The following is a 19,357-nucleotide window of genomic DNA, read 5'->3' on the forward strand; positions in this document are numbered from 1 at the left end:
GCAAGCCATGGATACATGCATGGCATTTGGAGTGGGCGAAGTTTGGCGGAGAAGTTAAACACTACACAGTGCGAAAAAGTCTAGTATAAAATATGAAAAACATATGTACATACAACATTGAAAAGATTTTAACAAAAAGATTTGTTTAAATTTTTGGTTCATTTTCATTTAATTATTTTTGTATTCGCTGGAAGCAAAATACAACACAGTGAGAAAAAGTCTATAGTACAAAAAACATGTATACAATATTGACAAGATTTTAACAAAAATACTTGTTTACAATAATAATATAAATATTCGGTGGCAGTAAAATTCTAGACAGTGAGAAAAGTATTTTTGTCACGTTGGTATAAAATATGTTTATTTATAATAAATATATATCTTTTTAATGAATTTATTAATTTTAATAATAATGGAAGTATATTTTTCTTAATTTTAATACGAAAGCTATTAATTTATTTTGTTAGTCTATATATAATAAATATATAATTAGGTAAAGAATTTATTGAATTATTATTATAGTGATAATAAAAGTATAGTTTATTTCTAATATTAATACAAAACCAATTATTTATTTAATTTGGTGTCTATATATAATAAATATATATTTTTTTAATTACTCTTAGTATTCGTATATTTAAAATACAGCATAATATTTTTATTACCATGTTTTTGATAAAATTCTGTGCTTGAAAGTCTTTATAAAGCAAATACATTTAGCTTTTAAGTATTAAGTTAACTCTCTCTCAGTGTATACTCAAGAGGCTACTGTGTCTTGTCTGCTGACCATTGTCTGGGGCCCTTCAGATTACTGGGCTCGAAATCCCAATCCATGTACGAGTGTGGATGCGAAGCGAGTTTTCATCTTGTTTGAGTTTACAACTCCCAAGTTTGGAGTTGCCTTTTTTTTTGTTATTTTTGTTATGGTCTGTCTTCGTTTGGCCAGACAGTGGAAGCGTGGCTGGCGGGGAGAGGAGAGGGGACCCTTAGAGTGTGCCATTAATTGTTTTTGGCTCAACTTTCGAAAATGTTTGTTAGTTTTGTTGTTGTTTTTTTTTTTTGTTTTGATAAATGTTGCGCTTTGAAATATTAATTACACTTTGCGTTCGGGTGTTGAATTTGCTTAAGGGGCCATAGCTCAAAATTTATTGAAGATAAACACAAGACACTTGGCAGCAGTTGAATCTACATCCACTTGGCTTACTTTGGCCGAACTCAGAGATTTATTTCATTGTTTTTGGTTCTCGTAGATGATTTGTTAACTATTTGCAGATAAGTGCAAAAAGCACATTTCAGTTTAAACAAGTCACAGCTGGAATTTAAAGAGAACAGAAGGATTCAGATTCAGGAAATCGTTTCTCTCTCACATTCAGCATAGAAAATGCTAATTAATGCTAATGAATCGCAACTGCATTAAAGCGCAACAAACAACTGTGCGCTGCAACTAACTAGCTAACGAACTAACTAATTTAGCAGCTAACTGTGAGAAGTCTCACATGTCATTCATTCATTTATTCGTTTATTCATTCGATGGCAATCAAAAGTTTCGCTAGAACAAAAACGCTCCCTTGGGAGCTGTTGATGATGTCCTCGTTCAATATTCGTTGTCCTGTTGCCACGCAGCAATGGCTGGTCAATTACAACAAGAGATGGTGATATAGAAAGAAGGAGAGAGACAGAGAGAGAGAGAGAGATAGACATTGCCATTGACTATGCAACGAAGTGTAAATGAGCAAAATATTACGCAAAATTGCAAAAATATGCCCGAAGCCGCATCCGCACAGCCCCAAATGAAATGATCTGTATGGTAGCACTAGCATCGACCCTATAGACATGGCTTGGCTCTGGTTGATGGGGAACGTTTGCTCTCTGAAATATGATGCTCGTTGGCATCAATGTGTTGCCTCTCTGTCAGTGGAATAATCGAATGCAAAATAACTTTTTCAATTTGAACGCCTGCCGCGTGACTCCCACACTCCCACACTTCCACTCCCGCATCTCCCTTCTCCTTTCCCACCCACATCGATTCCCTTTCAGCAGCCGCCATTGTTGTTGGTGTTGTTTGTGCTCACGTTTGCCACATTTTCCACGTTTTCCATGTTTAATTATAAGCCTGCTGCCGCTGTTGATGCCACAACCACTCTCAGCTCAGCAGCCGAAGCTGCCACAAGGGAAATTTGCACAAGGGCCAAGCACAGTGGCCACAAAGGCAAATCAATAATCAAATTTAAAACCATTTTAAATTGTTCAAAACAAATGTTAGAACGTTGCGATACAATTTAATTACTTTAAATTCAAATTTCAATTTCGTAAAAAATATATACAACAAATTAAATGCTTGTTTTACTTCTATTTTATTTGTAATGAATAATGAATAGAACAAAAATTGTTTAGTATTTATTGCGATCTCTGCCCAATGTGCAGTCACAGTATCTGCAGTTGTTGCCTTGTGTGTATCCTTTGAAGCTCATTTCAGCGGCAACAGGAGCCAGCGTGCTGATGACTGGCAAGTGTTTTGCCCAAATTGAATATTGATTATGAAAATAATAAGCAAAAATTGCGTAACTTTCTGCCTGACAGCAGCAGCAGCAGCAGCAATAACAACAACAGCAAGAAGCACAACAAGAACACAAGGCAAAGGACATCGGCGTGTGCGTGTTGGGTGTGCGGAGTTGACGCAAGGCTCAAGTGTCCATTGATTGACTGCCATTAGGGCGTATACGTAATAAGCAGCCAGCAAGGCATCAGGCAGCAGGCTAATCAAAGAGTGTTAATTTTCCCAAAGGACTCGCCTCGCATTACATCCCAAACCCGTGGCCAGCTTGCTTCTTCTTTTTCATCTGTTTCCTCTTCTGCTTCTACCCCTCTCTGAAGCATATTTCAAGCATATTTCTCGCAGGCGAAAACTCATTTGGGCGTGTGCAAAAATTGACGAAAATTCACTGTCTGTGATGAAAATCAAATTTGTTGCGCAAGTTTTTTCCCCCTCTCTCTCTCTCTCCCCCTCTAGCTTTCGGAGCGTCAATCGTCAATTTCATCGTAGTGACAGCTGGCTGCTGGTTTCAAAAGAGACCGAGAAGCTCTCAGTTGTTTATTAATAAATTAAGCAATTAAATGCCGTTGGACGACGCATTGTTTATTCTGATGAAAATCTAATAAATTCGCACGTGAATTAAACTGGGACAACGAACGTTTGCCACTTCGTGTGGCAAGTCACGTGCATAATGCATAATTCGCATACCGCCCCACCCAAAAACATGTGGCAGATGCTGAAAACACGACCAGCTGCTGCTGCCACTTGCCACAGATAATTACCACAGCAAAATTTCATAACATTCTCCATAGATTATGCGCTACGAGCTAATCGAAAGCTTAATAATATATATGAATAAAGGGGATGAACTTTATTTAAGCATATTAGTTTAAGCATATCTTAGTCTAACTTTAGCTGTCTCCTCTTTAAATATGGTGGAATCCACATAAAATGCAAATACTCGCAGATAAATTCATGCTCAATAATAAAATAGACTTCCGTTTAACAGTTTCCCCTACATTAAGCGTAATTCGCGCTAATTAACTTAATTTCAATCATACTTAAACTTAACAGAATTCAGATTTTCAATCGTTAAAATCATAAGGGCTTTGCGATTATGTCTTCATATTATAAGGTACACTGAGAGAAATTACAGATATACTAGATACAAATAAAGACATATACATAGATGTAGATATAGATATAGATATAGATATAGATATAGATATAGATATAGATATAGATATAGATATAGATATAGATATAGATATAGATATAGATATAGATATAGATATAGATATAGATATAGATATAGATATAGATATAGATATAGATATAGATATAGATATAGATATAGATATAGATATAGATATAGATATAGATATAGATATAGATATAGATATAGATATAGATATAGATATAGATATAGATATAGATATAGATATAGATATAGATATAGATATAGATATAGATATAGATATAGATATAGATATAGATATAGATATAGATATAGATATAGATATAGATATAGATATAGATATAGATATAGATATAGATATAGATATAGATATAGATATAGATATAGATATAGATATAGATATAGATATAGATATAGATATAGATATAGATATAGATATAGATATAGATATAGATATAGATATAGATATAGATATAGATATAGATATAGATATAGATATAGATATAGATATAGATATAGATATAGATATAGATATAGATATAGATATAGATATAGATATAGATATAGATATAGATATAGATATAGATATAGATATAGATATAGATATAGATATAGATATAGATATAGATATAGATATAGATATAGATATAGATATAGATATAGATATAGATATAGATATAGATATAGATATAGATATAAATAAACTATGCATGCAAAAATACTTCATCCGCATTTCTCGCAGTGTGGCCAATAAATTCGTATATGTTTACAGGCCATGTATCGCTAATAAGCTTATGTCAGCGTTAAAAGTGACTCATCAGGCTGAAATGGGGCTATTTGTCAGTTAATAGGCAATTCGCATAAGAATAATTGCATCCTTTGCTTGAGTCCTTTAAGGGCTAACCGTCAGCTAAAGATGTATCATAAAAAAACATACATACATGTATGAGGATGGCTTGCGAGAGAGACGGAGAAGGAGAGGGAACAAAATGCTTGGGGTGTTGGGTTACTTAATGTTATTTTTATATATTTTACAGCATTTAAATTGCTTGAGGCTAATTTGAAAATCGCTGACGGGGCGTCGGGTGTCCTCGTAAAACTTCTATGCAATTATTGGAAAAAGGCAAAAGAGACAACAATACGTGAATGGGAATGGAAATTGGAAGAGGAAAACAAAATAAAATATCTGGCAAAAAACGAATCTCAATAAAAGTTTCAAGTAATTTCTGCCTATTTTAAATAAGCAACCGAGAATTCTTCACACGCATGCCAAGGTCTCAATTACAAGGAGGGGAAACGGGAAAGAGGGTAGGACCAGGAACAGTCAAGCCTAGAGAGGGGACGAGACTCTTTTTAAATGAGCCACGCCGCAGGGGAACAATTAAAAAACGTAACGTGATCAAAATTTGGAATTTCTTTTGAAGGTCCTTGAAAGTCGTTTTCGCTATGAAATTAGACAAAGTGCCGCAGCATGAAGAGCCAGAAAAAGAGAGAGAGCGAGAGAGAGAAGGGAAGAGAGAGAAGAGTGAATCGCCGGATAAAAAGACGCTGGCAAAAGTCATAAAATGTGAAAAACTGCGCCCAAGTTCGTAAAATTTTAATGAGTTTGCCAGCGTTTGGTTACTTTGCCCCGGCTGTTTTAATGCTCAATTGACGCCAAAAGAGGAAAAATCTTAATATAAATTTATATAAGAATTAAAATGTCGAGCAACAACAAAATAAATTCATTTGGAGAATTTAAATAAAAAACAATCTGATTTCAGTGAACCGGAAAATATTGTTGAGCTCGAAATTAAATTATGGTGAAATCTTGAAAGTCAGAAATTCGTTATAAATGCAGGTTTATAAACGTTCACTAAATATACAACTATAATACAATTGCTATCGACTTACATAAAATCGAAGCAGAACCCCACTGAGTAAATGATACCAAGAGAATTTTCCTAACTAGCCGCAATCCGAAATACGCCCTGGGGATTTCATTCACACAGTGTTGTTTATGCGATAATTACACGAAGACTGCATAACAGGTAAGCACAGCACAGTTAACAGGTACAACTGACATCCACTGGGCGTATAAAGCCAGAGAAAGAATGAGAGGAGCCCTCATCAAATGTCAAGTGCATAATTGCCCACTAAAAAGTGTTTCGTGTGTCCATCTCTGCCGACAAAGAGCCAAAAATAGAAGTCAAACACAACACACGGCAACAACGACAGGTCAAAAGGTAAGGGTACCCAGACCTTTGTGCCAATGGGGAGAATTGGGAATGGGAAGGCGAATGGCAATGCTATAGGGATTGGGACTGGAGTTTGGTCCTAGCACAAAGACAGACAGACAAAGGGACCCTTAGAGGCGAGGAAAGGGAAGAGAAAGTGGCACTGGACAGGCAAATAGAGCAAAGCGAACAAATGAGCAGCAAGCAAACGGGCAAAAGACAAAAGGTTAATTACAAAAACAATAACAGCAACAATAACAACAACAGCAATCATAAAATGATCAAATTAATAAAGAGCTGCAGACAATCAAAAACGACACACACAAAAAAAAAATGAGGGCGAGAGTATGAGTGTGAGAGAGGTAACAAAACACTGAGAGAAATTGAAGTGCTTGAAATTCTCAGTACATTAGTAAAATATTTCGCAAATTAATAATAACTTTGTATTATCATTTATCTACTACAAGATTGAATCAGTTATGGAAATAGATATTATACGACAAACCTAAAATTCAAATATTTTATTGTTATTTTATGTTTGCTGAAAATCAATCTCATCAAACAAATAATATAATGTATATCGAATAATCAACAAAACAATTTAATTACACAAAATATTATTGCAAAAGGAAATTTAATCAAAATAATAATAAGTAGAGCTGGGCGACAGTTATACCCTATAGAATATATACAACAAAATGTATTAGTTATGATTTCTTGTAGTGTAGTATCCGAGGTGGGGGCAGTTTATAAAAGTGTTTGGGAAAATCGCATAGGAAAAATTACAAAACGCAAATGGAAACAAATGTGCACACGCAGCGGCGAAGGGAAAGGAGAATAGAGAGGCGAGTGGCGGCAGTGAAATGGGAAAGGGGAATGGGAAACAAACATAAATTTAATTTATTTGCGTGTAATAAACCACAAAACAAAACTCGTGACTCTCACCCTCCCACCCTGCAAACAGTCGCCCCCGTCCGTCCGTCTGTCTGTCTTGACTGCCACACAACGCGACAGCTACAATTTTGGCCAGCTGCGTTGCCCCTGTCCCTTCCCCTGCCCCTGCCCCTTAGCACAGAACTCCCACTGCCAATGGCACTCGATGCTAAAGCATCGCAAATGCGAATGGGCGGCAAAAAAAATAAAGAATGGGAGGAAAAAAGATTATTAATAATAAGAAAAACAACATTTGATTGTGAAAATTAAAAAGATGATTTCTCACACGCGCTGCTGACGTTGCGCCAACGTCATTCACATCATTCTCATTCTCTGTCATTATCATCATCATCATCGTCATCAGCATCATCGCAATTCTCATCATTATTATCAACGTAATGTTAGCAAGAAATGCGAAAGAAGCAACGCTAATGGGAATAAGCATAGCACAGAGATGGAAATGGAAATAGAAATGGAGAATGGAGAATGGAGAACGGGGATGACGATGACGATGGAGATGACGCTGGGTAAGAAACTGGCAATTGACGAATGATGCTGACGTGGCACTGTGGGCAAATTTGCCAAAGCCATTGCCACAAATATGTCAACACATAAATTCAAATGTTAAATGTATAAAAGAAAAGTAGATCAAATCAAGAAGTATTTGTATAACAGGAAATAAAGCTCAAGTTAAGCAAAACAGTGCGGTATTATTATTAAATTACACCAAATGAATATACCGACAAATACTGATAATATACCGAATACTATATTTAGTATATCAATATACTATTTCAATTAAAATATACCTGGTATTTGGTATATCAATATACTATGACAATGTAAATATGAGTATATGAATATACTAAACAAATATTAAAATATTCCAAATATTTGGTATATCAATATACTATTACAATCAAAATATATAAGTAAAATAGTTTTCTAATTTCACATAGTTTTACAAAGTTTATATAAATGCTTATATGGAAATGTAAATATCTTGCACAAGTGTTGTACAAATTGTGTAGAGTTTGTAATTAGGCAGTTGCAGATAAAAACCCACTTGAACACATTTATTTCACGCCACAAAAACGAACAATTTATTAGGCAATCGCTCAACACTTGCACAACATTCTTGTCATTTCCACTGGCCACATTCCGCGACAGAAACCAATTAGAATTAAAGCTAAGAACTAGACCGTATATAGGCAACTATATATACATACATATATAAGTGTATCTATGTAGATCTATTATTTGCAGCTTTGGCCCATGGTAACGTGGCTGGTGGCAAGTTGTTTGTGCAGCCGCCGTTGCATGTTGACAGATAAACAAAAACAACTTTCGGAATGAATAGGACAGCAACCGGCAGGAGCAACAGCAACAGCAACAGCAACGGCAACAGCAACGCCAGCACCCGGTGAGCACCCTATTAATGCTTATTACACAGCAACAATGGGCAACGCAGCGCAGCGCAGCCTCCCAACCCTACCCCGCAACCTCACCGTCACCCGTCCCATTTCGATCCCTGACGTACCTCCTGTGTGTCTGGGTGTCCTTTAAGCGCAGCGAGTGCGCGTGATTGCGTGCTACTACAGTGAACTCTCTACATAATGCCAACTCACACTCCCTAGCTACACCGAGCGAAAAACTACAAACTACATTCAAACGAAACAAATTAACTTTCGATAGCGATGTAATCTAAATTATAGAATGAGAACATAAAAGAATAAAGAATAATTTAAGAATATATGACGTGTTTATTTTACAATTTATATCTGACATAAAAGAAACTTAGTTCACATTGTAATTGCGAAAAAATAAGTAATATTAAATTTTATGTATATTTGTTTATTTATAAAGCTTTTAAGAATATTATACAAAGTATATTAAAAGTCTCTGCTATAGACACATGAAAACAATCTTTGCTTTAACATATTCGAAAAAGTAGTTTAAGAGGAAAAACTACGATTTTTAAAAGAAAAGAAACTTAGTTCACATTGTAATTGCGAAAAATAAGTAATATTTAATGTTATGTATATATGTTATGTTCATTTATAAAGCTTTTATGAATATAGTACAAAGTACAAAGTATATTAAAAGACTGTGCTATAGATACATGAAAACAATCTTTGCTTTAACATATTCTAAAAAGTGGTTTAAGAGGAAGAACTACGATTTTTAATAATACACATTATATTGATTATTATATATATACTTATTGAACTTAAACTAATTGGAAAGACAAAACGAAAATTTAATTTTAAATATATTCGATATTCATTAAAATTTTATTTTAAATTTATTTGAAATTCATTAAATTCGACATAATTTCATTTTAAATTCATTAATTTAGACGTAATTTAAAATTGAAATATATTAATGATGTTGAGAAAAGAATTATTAATCTCATCGCTAATGAATACATAGTTATTTTTCTCTGTGTAGTGCCCTCCTGCAGTTGCCATTCAAGTTGCTTCTGCTCCTCATGCTTGTTCTCTCCCTTGAAGGAGTCCTCTTTGCCACCCTTGCCACCTTGTTGTTGTTGCTGCCTTTCAAGTGGCGAGCGTGTCGAGCGAATGCTTGTTTACCGTTGTTGCAATTGTTTTTGCCGTCATTATTATCGCAGCCGTTGTTGCTGTTTGTTGTTGAATATTACATGGCCAGCGTTGCCATATCCTTCGCGTTGCGCTCAGCGTTCAGCGTCCTGCGTCCTGCGTCCTTCTTGGCAGCTTGTTAAGCGCTCAAGTGCTGTGGCAAATTCGTTTTGAACGCCACTCCAAGCGCTCGTCCAGCCACGCAGCGACTACCTCGACCCAAGAGGTAGTACTCTCTATATATGGTGTGTGCATTGTACAAGCAACCCAACAACTCCCTATCTACCTCCTAACCTCCCATTTCGTATAGCTGGCGACGACCTATGGTGCTTTCAAGCACTCAAGAATCTCAGCAGCAAAAAAAAAAAATGAGAATAAAATAAAATAAAATACAAAAACACACAGAAAACGCAGTGCAGCCAAAACAAGTAGAAGCACGAGAAGCACCCGCAGAAATGTGGAAATGGCAATGTAATTTGTTCTTCAGTTCATCTACAATAGGTCTCTACCCTGCAACACGACAGCAACGTTTTTGGGATGTTTTTCTCCTGGGATTACACAATTACATTAAATGTATACTTATACGGCAAGTCTGCATAACACTCGACGTGAAGAGTCTCAGTTGCCACTTTCTATTCACAAATATGAATTATACGAATGAGTATGCCCCGAGTTTGAGCAAGTGTTCAGCAGTTTATCAACGAAATGAGGCTGGCGAACTGTTCATGACTGCTAAACGTGATAATACATATTTCAAAAAGAAAGAAGAAAGAAGAAAAAAAGAAAAATTTAAATTTAAACCACAAACTAACAAATCTAAACTATAAAAAAGAATAATTTTATACTAAGTAGTTTATGTACAGTCTTATTTGGCAAAAAATTAAAATCAGATGACGACGTTCAAGCTGGTATATCAGACATTGAACAACAAAGATTACACATAATATAAATATATTATATATATATTATATTATATATATTATACATATTGTTGTATGCTTAATACTAGTATTAAAAGCAAATCAGTGCTACATTATTCTGAAAATATGCCAAATTAATATACTGCTAAATTTATATAGTACTGCATTCAAAATATACCATAAAGTAAAAAAATATATACCAGTAAGCGTTTTTCTCCAAACAAAAGAATTTCTTAAATAACTTCAACATCTTTTATCCGATTCGAGAAACTCCTATTAACCAATGAACGCAAGTTATGTTACAGTCACAATCCACAAAATACTACATGATTTTGAACTATACTTTGATAAGTTACCTTGAGCTTAAGCGTCACTCATTGTGCGTCACTCATTGAGACTATAAAATCATAACAATCCAAGATTAAACTCATGCTGATCTATGACGTATTTTCGACATACAGATCCGTATAAATTTACTTGGCACATACCAACAAAGCAGTATTTGGAAATTATATAGAAGCAATTTTTATTCTATAAGTTACAGTAAAAACTCACTTGGCCAGACACTTTCGAACAATAAGAGAAGCAGGTGAGAGAATATTGTGCAGTCTTCAGTTAACTCAACTAAAAAAAAAGTTGTATCTAAAAGTGAAAATAATAGAGATGTTTGCTATGAGAGCTTTCATAGAGTCAAAAATGATTCTATGTAATTGCCAAATACTGCTTTGAAGGTCATCTGTTATCACACTCGACTTTAAAAATAAACATGCTCAATTTTTAATGTCAATTCATGTTGATCTTTGCGGTGATTTGCACTTTACGAACATATTAAATTTAAATTTAATTCGGACTCGTTTAGTTCCGTTTTATGCTGGATCGAGTGCAGTTGTCAAAATCAAAATGAATCGAATTATAAACGATATATTTTTGATACTCTTAGTACAACAATTTTCTAGTGCTGCAACTGTCGTAGAGGAGGTGAGAGATAATATAATATTTTTGTGTAAAGAGAGTGCTAGATGTGAACATTCTTTTTCTTTGCCAGACTTGTGAACTGAACCGAGAAATGGGAAAACAATGCGGCTCAATGTTAGACTACTTTCGTCAAATGAAAGATGAGTTTCAAGAAAGCGTAACAAAAGATATAATTATAAAGGATTTAAGAGAAAAGTTGGTTCAACAGGAAGTGAATGAGGCATTAATAAAGCAATTACGATCTCAAATCGATTATCAAAACAGAATAGATAGTCTAACTGAGAGCAATGAGAAATGCAAGGTCGAATTAGAGAGTAAAAGCATGAAGTTAGATAGTTTAGATGCTGAACTAAAAGAGCTAAATTCTATTCTTACTACAAAGAATAAAAAAATTGCTAGATTGAATATCAGCAAAAAGAATTCAGAATTGCAGTTAACAGATCAAAAAAACAAAATACAAGAAACAGAGAACAATCTTAAATTGTGTGAGACTGAAGTCGAGAAATTAAGTAATCTGGAGTCTCAGGTTGATTTAAGGAAACAAACTATGGACAGACTAACAACAGAATCAAATCTCTCTGAAGAATGTAAAAACGATTTAGTAGATAAATCCAACAAATTAAAAGTTTGTGAGGTTCAATTGAGCAAACTAAATAACAACCTTATTGACAAGAATGAAAGTATTTCGAAATATAATGCAAAGATCCAAAATGTAACAGAATATCAAAAAACAATTGAGTTGCAATTCAAGGAGAGTCAGGCAAAGTTGCTAAAGATAGAAAAAGATAATCAGTTATGTGAAGCGGAAAATGATAAATTAAATAGAACATTACACAATAATATTCCATTGGATTGTTCTTCTTTTGAAAGTAATCCTGGAATTCATTCGATCAACCTTCCTGGTTTTGGTTTCTTCAATGTTCTATGTGACAATTGGGTAGATGGTGAAAATTGGTTAGTCATTATACACCGAGTTTTTAATGGAGAGGAAAGTTTTAATAGAGATTGGGCCACGTATCGTGAAGGATTCGGTTCCATGCAGAGTGAATTTTTTCTTGGATTGGAGAAAATCCATCGTCTGACGAGCTCTCGACGCCACGAGCTATATGTTCATTTGGTTGCCAAAGATGGCAGCATTTACACCGCTCGTTATGACGATTTCAAAATATCTGATGAAGACAGTGGATACATCCTGAATTTGGGTAAATGGAATGCACATGATCCCATCACACTTAGCTACCATGAAGGCATGAAATTCACAACATTCGATCGAGACAATGACATGCGTGGTTTTAATTGTGCCTCGTTAACCAAATACGGCTGGTGGCACAAAGCTTGCTCTTTTTTGGTAAATATTTTTGAAGATTTTTATGCAAATATTTGTATTAAATTTTTTTTTTTTGCATTCTCTATACAGTAATCACAATGGAATGGAGTCCAATCTAATATGTGGCGTCCATATTAAAGAATTTAAGATGCTGATACGCCCCTTATAATAGCATAATTATTAATCATTACAAAATGGGAATTAAAAAAACTCTGTTTTATGAATATTTTTCTAAATAAAATGCTTTGCATCGAAGAGATATTTCAATAGAAATTTACTGCTGGCGATATGTTTATAGATGCGCTTCTAGTTTTTCCGGTTAATGAAATGAAAATTGGTGTGTTAATTGGCATTGAAGGCAGAATATGATGATCTTAGAATTCGAATATCCTATATCTTTCCTGTGATAATTTGAGGTACTATTCTATTATCAATAACAGCTGCAGTTCGGCAATACAATTGCTAATCTATTTGCATACATAATGCAGCAATTTTAGGTGATTAATCCACAGGAAAATTAACAATTGCCAAAGTCTCTCTTTGGCACACTTAAATCGTTCTCCCCAGACTTGGCAATGACATCATCAGGGCGATAGCATGGAAACTTTCTACCGTAGAGGCAAACAGTGACAACAGCATTTCGTTGATAAGCAACTGAGACTCGAGAGGGACTTCGCTTTGATATTCGCAGGCGGAAGCAGTGCTCTTTAACAGTCGCTAAGCTGTAGAGAGCGGCATTGAGTGTAGCTGAGAAGAGAGCAATAAATTGAGATGATCGACGAAACAATCAGAAGAATCTGTTGCTTACTACAAAAAAATTAAAATAACAAAGCTTTAATTACGATTGCTAGACTCCAAGATACCCAGTAATAATATTTATTATTTTTATCAGCATTTTTCAAAAAGATGCTTCCTTCTGCCTCTGACAAAGTTTTAATATAATTTTTCCCTATGGATTGCGGGTATCAAAATAATGCAATAAATAAATATTTTAAAATGATCTACAAAGATTTTGTGACATTCATTGTATTTCTTTCAGGAATGATTCACTATTCCAATAAAGACAGCGCTCAATGTCAAACTCATGCTAATCTACTTTTATTTTGTACTTTTCTGTATTATCAATATATAATACGGCCAATGTACATAATCGTAAATACAGTGAAAACTCTCCTGGTGGAACAATCAAGGTCTGTCAACTTTAGAAGATCTCTTCCTTAGAGAATGCATCGCATTAAAGAGTAAAGTTTACAATATTAAACTCACACTATTAAAACATGCAAACTGTCCGCTTAAGCGAATGTCTATAATGCATAATCTTCATAGTAAATGCAACTATTTTCCTTACAAAATCCGATGTGCGTTTGTATAGGTTATCAGACCTGATTAATCAATTGAGACTTTTGCGTCACTTGAACTGAAAATGCGCATATTTAAATGCAATTTAATTCGAAAATAGTTCTCTTATATACTTCATCGAGTGCAGTTGTCAAATCAAAATGAGACTTCCTCTAATAAATGTAGTTGTGATACTTTTAGCACAACAATTCTCTGCTGCTGCAGCTTTTATGGACGAGGTGAGAGAAGACATTCAATACGTAAAGTGAGTGCGAAATGTGAATATTCTTTATCTCTGCCAGTCTTGTCAACTGAACCGAGAAAAGGAACAACAATGCCGCAGTTATACCTACTCCGTTGTTAAGCCTATGCTAGACGACAGACAATTTGGTGAGATATTGCAGCGTTATATTGATTTACAACAACAACAACTTTTTGAAGAATGTAAAAAGAATTTAGCAGAAAAAGCCAACAAATTAGAAAGTTGTGAGCATGACTTCAAGACAATAAATTCTAGTCCTAATAAAAAGGATGAAAGTGTGACAAATAATCAGAAAACTGTATAGTTACAAATAGAGGAGAGTCAAAATAAGTCAGAAGTTGTTAAATTAAAAAATAAAATTCCATCAATTTGTATTCCGTATGTTCCGGGTGTTCACGAAATCAGCTTTGATGATTTAGGTTCCTTTAATGTTCTATGCGATAGTCAGTTACTTGGACCAGGTGGGATAGTCATACAACAGCGAGTTGGTGGAGATGAGGATTTCAATAGAGATTGGGCCACCTATCGTGAAGGCTTCGGTTCCATGCAAAGCGACTTTTTCCTTGGATTGGACAAAATCCATCGTTTGACGAACTCTCGACCCCACGAGCTTTATGTGCATCTGGTTGCCTTAAATGGCACTGCATTCTACGCTCATTACGATGACTTTCAAATAGCTGATGAAAGGAATGGTTACCGACTACGTTTGGGTAAATACAATGGAAACGCAAGCACTGACGATTGCCTTAGACGCCACCGAAGCATGAAATTCTCAACACACGATCGCGACAATGACGTTATTTACAATTATAGCTGTGCTAGTTATGAGCATTCTGGCTGGTGGTTCGAAAATTGCTATCAGAAGTGGTAAATATTATATTTCAAATGGTTTTTGTGCGTTCAATATATACATACATATTCTTGAATTTTTAACAGTAACTTAAATGTGAGAAATGGGAAACAACTAAAATGGTATTCGATTGACCTTAAGGAAGTTAAGATGGTTATTCGCCCCAAGCAATAAAATATATCATAAATATTTGGATTTAGGATTACAAAAAAGAATATATGCACTATTAACACAAACAACTCTATATAACCAACTTGAAAACATCCATAAAATCGATTAAAAACATTAAAGTAATGCAATAAACAAAAAATAATTGAAACTTGCTTTTTGTAATGATTGATTTTATTTCTTTTTGAAATTATTTTCATACACAAATTTCTTAGTAAGTACTCGAATTCTTTATACCTCATCTTCTGTATGCAATGAGCTCTGGAAAAAAGATCTGCAAGTGAAAAATATTATATGTAACGCATCAATAATAGATTAATAGTTCCTCCACTTTTACTCCCCACTACAATTACTTTTCACCTGCAGCTAATGAAAGGGAAAAACCTTTTCGATTAAGTAGCATAATGGCGAGGAAAACGAGAGTGAAGAGGCAACAGAAGTTTACTGAGGTGGGGGGAAATAAAAGCCAAGTTTGTTAGCTAATTAGCAGAGGTCACACAACCCGCTGCCTTTGGGGCAATTAAATGCAAAGATGAAGTGCGATTCCAAGAAGCTGGCGACCATTTAATTTCCAACCAAACTGGACACGAAGTGGCCAACGGGGTCGGTAGCAGTCGAAGGCAAAGATGTGAACGGTGGCGAGGATGGGGCGGGGCGGGGCGGGGCAAAGTAGTAAATTGAATAAGGCTAATGCTCACCAACTGTCAAGTGCAGTTAGACAAACACGGCAAAAAGACACAAAAAAAAAAAAAAAAAATAGAAAGAAGAAAAAACACACCCAGGCACGACAACATAAACAACAACAACGCATGCGACACTTGACGCTAAAAGTAAACGCTGGCGACGCCATTAGGCGCAAACTTGGCCTGCAGCAAATGAACACCTAACCTTCCCCCTCCCCATCCATCTATCCATCAGGCAAAAGGCAAACCAACAACAGCAGCAACAACAATAACAACAACAACAATGAGAGCCAAACAACATTGAACATTTTCGACAAACATGTCACACATTCATATGGGCTGAACGCTGAAAACGCCCCCGCAACCAGAAACCCCGTCGATTCACACTAGCCAACGCACAGTGGTACAAGGCATATTTATATGAAATGAAATTTAATAATACCTTCAAAAAGATTTGCGTAAACTAAATGATTTAATATTTATTCGTGGTATAACATTTATTTTATAAAAATTTTTTTTTTTTGCGAAAATTATCATTTATAATACATATATGGACAACTAAACTTGCGAAGAAATATTTATTATTTCAATAAAAGAATTATATATGTATATACAAATATAAAAATAGTATATCAATAAGACGGGACACACTTTAAAGTATAAATTTATAAGAATAAATACATTGATATTTCAAAATTACTACTTCACCAGAGTAATAAAATGATATTTTTGCATATCGTTTGTAAAATATAGTTATTAATGCTCTTCTAATCTATATGTCTAACTTTTGTATTATATAATAATTATAATAATCTGAAATCGGAATCTGCCAAAAATTTGAATTTAAATTTTAAAGTTGAAGTTTATCTTTTTGAATAAAAATTTGAAGTGACATTTGATATCGTTTATGTATTAATCACGTTTTTCGTGATTTTTGACCCCATCCCCCCATATAATCAAATGTAATGCTTTGAGAAACATAATCATTTCGCTCACCCACTCCGCACTCTTAGTGATTTCTTAATATATGGACAGCCCCTTAAGTAATTATCATATGAATTAGATTTTTTATATTTTATTGAATTCCATTAAAATTTGTTCTATAATTTCTATAATAACAAAATCAAAATTTTCAGAACTTGCAATATTCAGAAGAAAACCAAATAATTTAATTTTTTGTTGTATATCAATGAGGATATAATTTTGATTAAATATAATCTGCGATTATTGTTGTACGTATATTTTTATAAAAAATGTGAACACAAATTTTGAAAGGCTTTTCGTGTTGTGCCACTGTGCGGCACTTGACACCGTCGCTCTGCCCCAATACGGCACCTAGCAACAGCGTTGCTTCGTTGCTTCAACGTTTCGTCGTACCGCTAACGTGTCGGGGCTGCCGATCTCTCGTCTCGTTCACTCCTGTTCCGTCTCGCTCTATTCCGTATTGTTCAGTTCAATCGAAATCGAAACATACTGCTTCGCTGTCGACGCTGACGTCGCTGCTAAGGCAAGCGTCGCGTCGCGTCGCCTTCATGCGGCCCTTCAATCAGCTGTCAAATGAAAATGTCAAAATATCAAAAGTGAAAAAGGCAAAAGTAAACTTAGGCCCGGTCGGTGCCGAGTTCGAGCCCATTATTGTGTTTCTTCAACGTTGCCAGCCTTTTAAGAGGTCGACGTTGTTTTTGTTGTTGTTTGTACTTAGATGTGTGTGTGTGTGTTGTGTATGGCATCGTTCGCTTGGTTGATTCGTTAGTTTCGTTAGTTCGTCATGCAATCAGTCAGTCATCCACTCAGTCCGTCAGTTCGTCAATCCGTCAGACGAATCCAGTGTCTGTTGCTTGGACAACAACAACAACAACAACAACAGCAACGCCTCTAAGTGGCTCTAAAACACAGCACAACAGCAACAACCGAAGAGAAGAAAGACACAACAACAACAACAAAAAAGTGTCTAAAATAAAACTCAAAATGCATGCAGGCCGTAAAACCGAAAAGAAATAGAAAAGAATGAGTAAACAAAGAAACAGCGAGAGAGAGAGAGGGAGATGGAGACATATAAATAGCCAGAATATAAAAACATATTGAAAAGAACAAGAAGAAGGCAAGAAGCCTTAGCAAATTCAACCAAATATCCCAGAATATTAAAAGTAACATATCAAAATTTCAGTTCGCTAGCTTTGTGCAAGATCAAATGGGTTGACAGATTTCTAGGGTTGCTTAGGAACTGTGGGTGACAAATTATTGGCAACAGCTTAAATATTAGAGGAATAGCTTAAATATTATATATTTATAAAGATAATTAATAATTATAAGATAATAAAATAAAAGTTTGGAAGAAATCTTTTAAGAGTCTTTTAAATTTCTCGGTCCCTACAATTCTTCGAGTATTATTACGTTTTGCTTTCTACCATATAATGCAATATTTCTTTAGTAAATAGCCTTAGCAATAATCAACCAAATATCCAAAAATATTAAAAGTAACATATCAAAATTTCAATTCGTAAGCTTTCACACAGTGCGAGATCAAATGGGTTGAAAGATTTATAAGGTTGCTTAGGAACTACGGATGACAAATTACTTGCATGCGATTTGTTATTAGGTATGAATATATTATATTAAATATAAATAATATAATAATAATATCTTATATTATAAAGTTATTTATTATATATACTAAAAAAAATGGTAAAGTATATGTTACCAAAAAATGTTTTTATGAAATCTCGAATTAATCTTTTAAATTTCTCGGTCCCTACAATTCTTCAAATATTATTAAGTTTTTGCTATCTACCATAATAATGCAAAAAATCCAAGAAAAGTAATATCAGAGTTTAAATAGTGCGCCATCAAATGGGTTGACAGATTTATAGGGTTTCTTCGGAACTGAGTGATATAGTAAGAGAGTTGATTCTATCAAAATATATTTACTTAGATATTGAATAATTATAATAAAAAAAGTGGTATAAACCATTATGGAATATAAGTTTTAAAGAAATCATTCAATTATCCTTTTGAATCTTTTGCTATTCTTCGAGTATCTAATGTCTACCATATACTGCATTATTTCTCTAGTAAGCAGCATATAGATGAATATGAGTTTCGCAATGGGATTTCATTGTTTTCCGAAACACGTCCACTCCAAAAGTTAATCAAGCGAAAAGGCAACAACAAAAAGAAATAAAATAGTCGTTGCAGTCTAAAGAAAAGATATAATAATATTGGAAACGAAAGTGAAAACTAGTTTTTCGTCTCATTTTAGGTGTGACACTCACATTCACACTCAACCTGGGGGCAAGGGCAGGGAAATGAAAATGGAAACGAGTGGAGTGGAGTGATGTACAGAGCAACAAGGGG

General features: G+C 34.5%; 3 protein-coding genes across 4 annotated transcripts in view; 2 read left to right on the forward strand and 1 right to left on the reverse strand.

Annotated features, from left to right (window-relative positions):
* LOC133845025 (ryncolin-1-like) overlaps nucleotides 1-19,357 on the reverse strand; it is a 128,554-nt gene that overhangs the window by 35,645 nt on the left and 73,552 nt on the right. The gene's annotated exons all lie outside the window — the stretch shown is intronic.
* LOC133844259 (fibrinogen C domain-containing protein 1-A-like) lies at nucleotides 11,127-13,747 on the forward strand. Its single transcript, XM_062278171.1, has 3 exons — nucleotides 11,127-11,378; nucleotides 11,446-12,723; nucleotides 13,742-13,747. The coding sequence occupies exons 1-3, from the start codon at nucleotides 11,181-11,183 to the stop codon at nucleotides 13,745-13,747; spliced, it is 1,482 nt and encodes a 493-aa protein (XP_062134155.1). The 5' UTR covers nucleotides 11,127-11,180.
* Nucleotides 14,430-15,454, forward strand: LOC133845035 (fibroleukin-like). Of its 2 annotated transcripts, none has more exons than XR_009894678.1 (2): nucleotides 14,430-15,166; nucleotides 15,239-15,454. XR_009894678.1 is itself a non-coding variant. In XM_062279372.1 (2 exons), exons 1-2 carry the CDS (start codon nucleotides 14,847-14,849, stop codon nucleotides 15,324-15,326), a joined length of 411 nt encoding a protein of 136 aa, XP_062135356.1. In that variant the 5' UTR covers nucleotides 14,430-14,846; the 3' UTR covers nucleotides 15,327-15,454. The 2 variants fall into 2 exon arrangements, 1 of the variants encoding a protein (XP_062135356.1); XM_062279372.1 differs by having other exon boundaries at nucleotides 14,430-15,169.

The sequence above is a fragment of the Drosophila sulfurigaster genome, chromosome 3, assembly GCF_023558435.1.
Source record: "Drosophila sulfurigaster albostrigata strain 15112-1811.04 chromosome 3, ASM2355843v2, whole genome shotgun sequence".
Taxonomy (NCBI): domain Eukaryota; kingdom Metazoa; phylum Arthropoda; class Insecta; order Diptera; family Drosophilidae; genus Drosophila; species Drosophila sulfurigaster.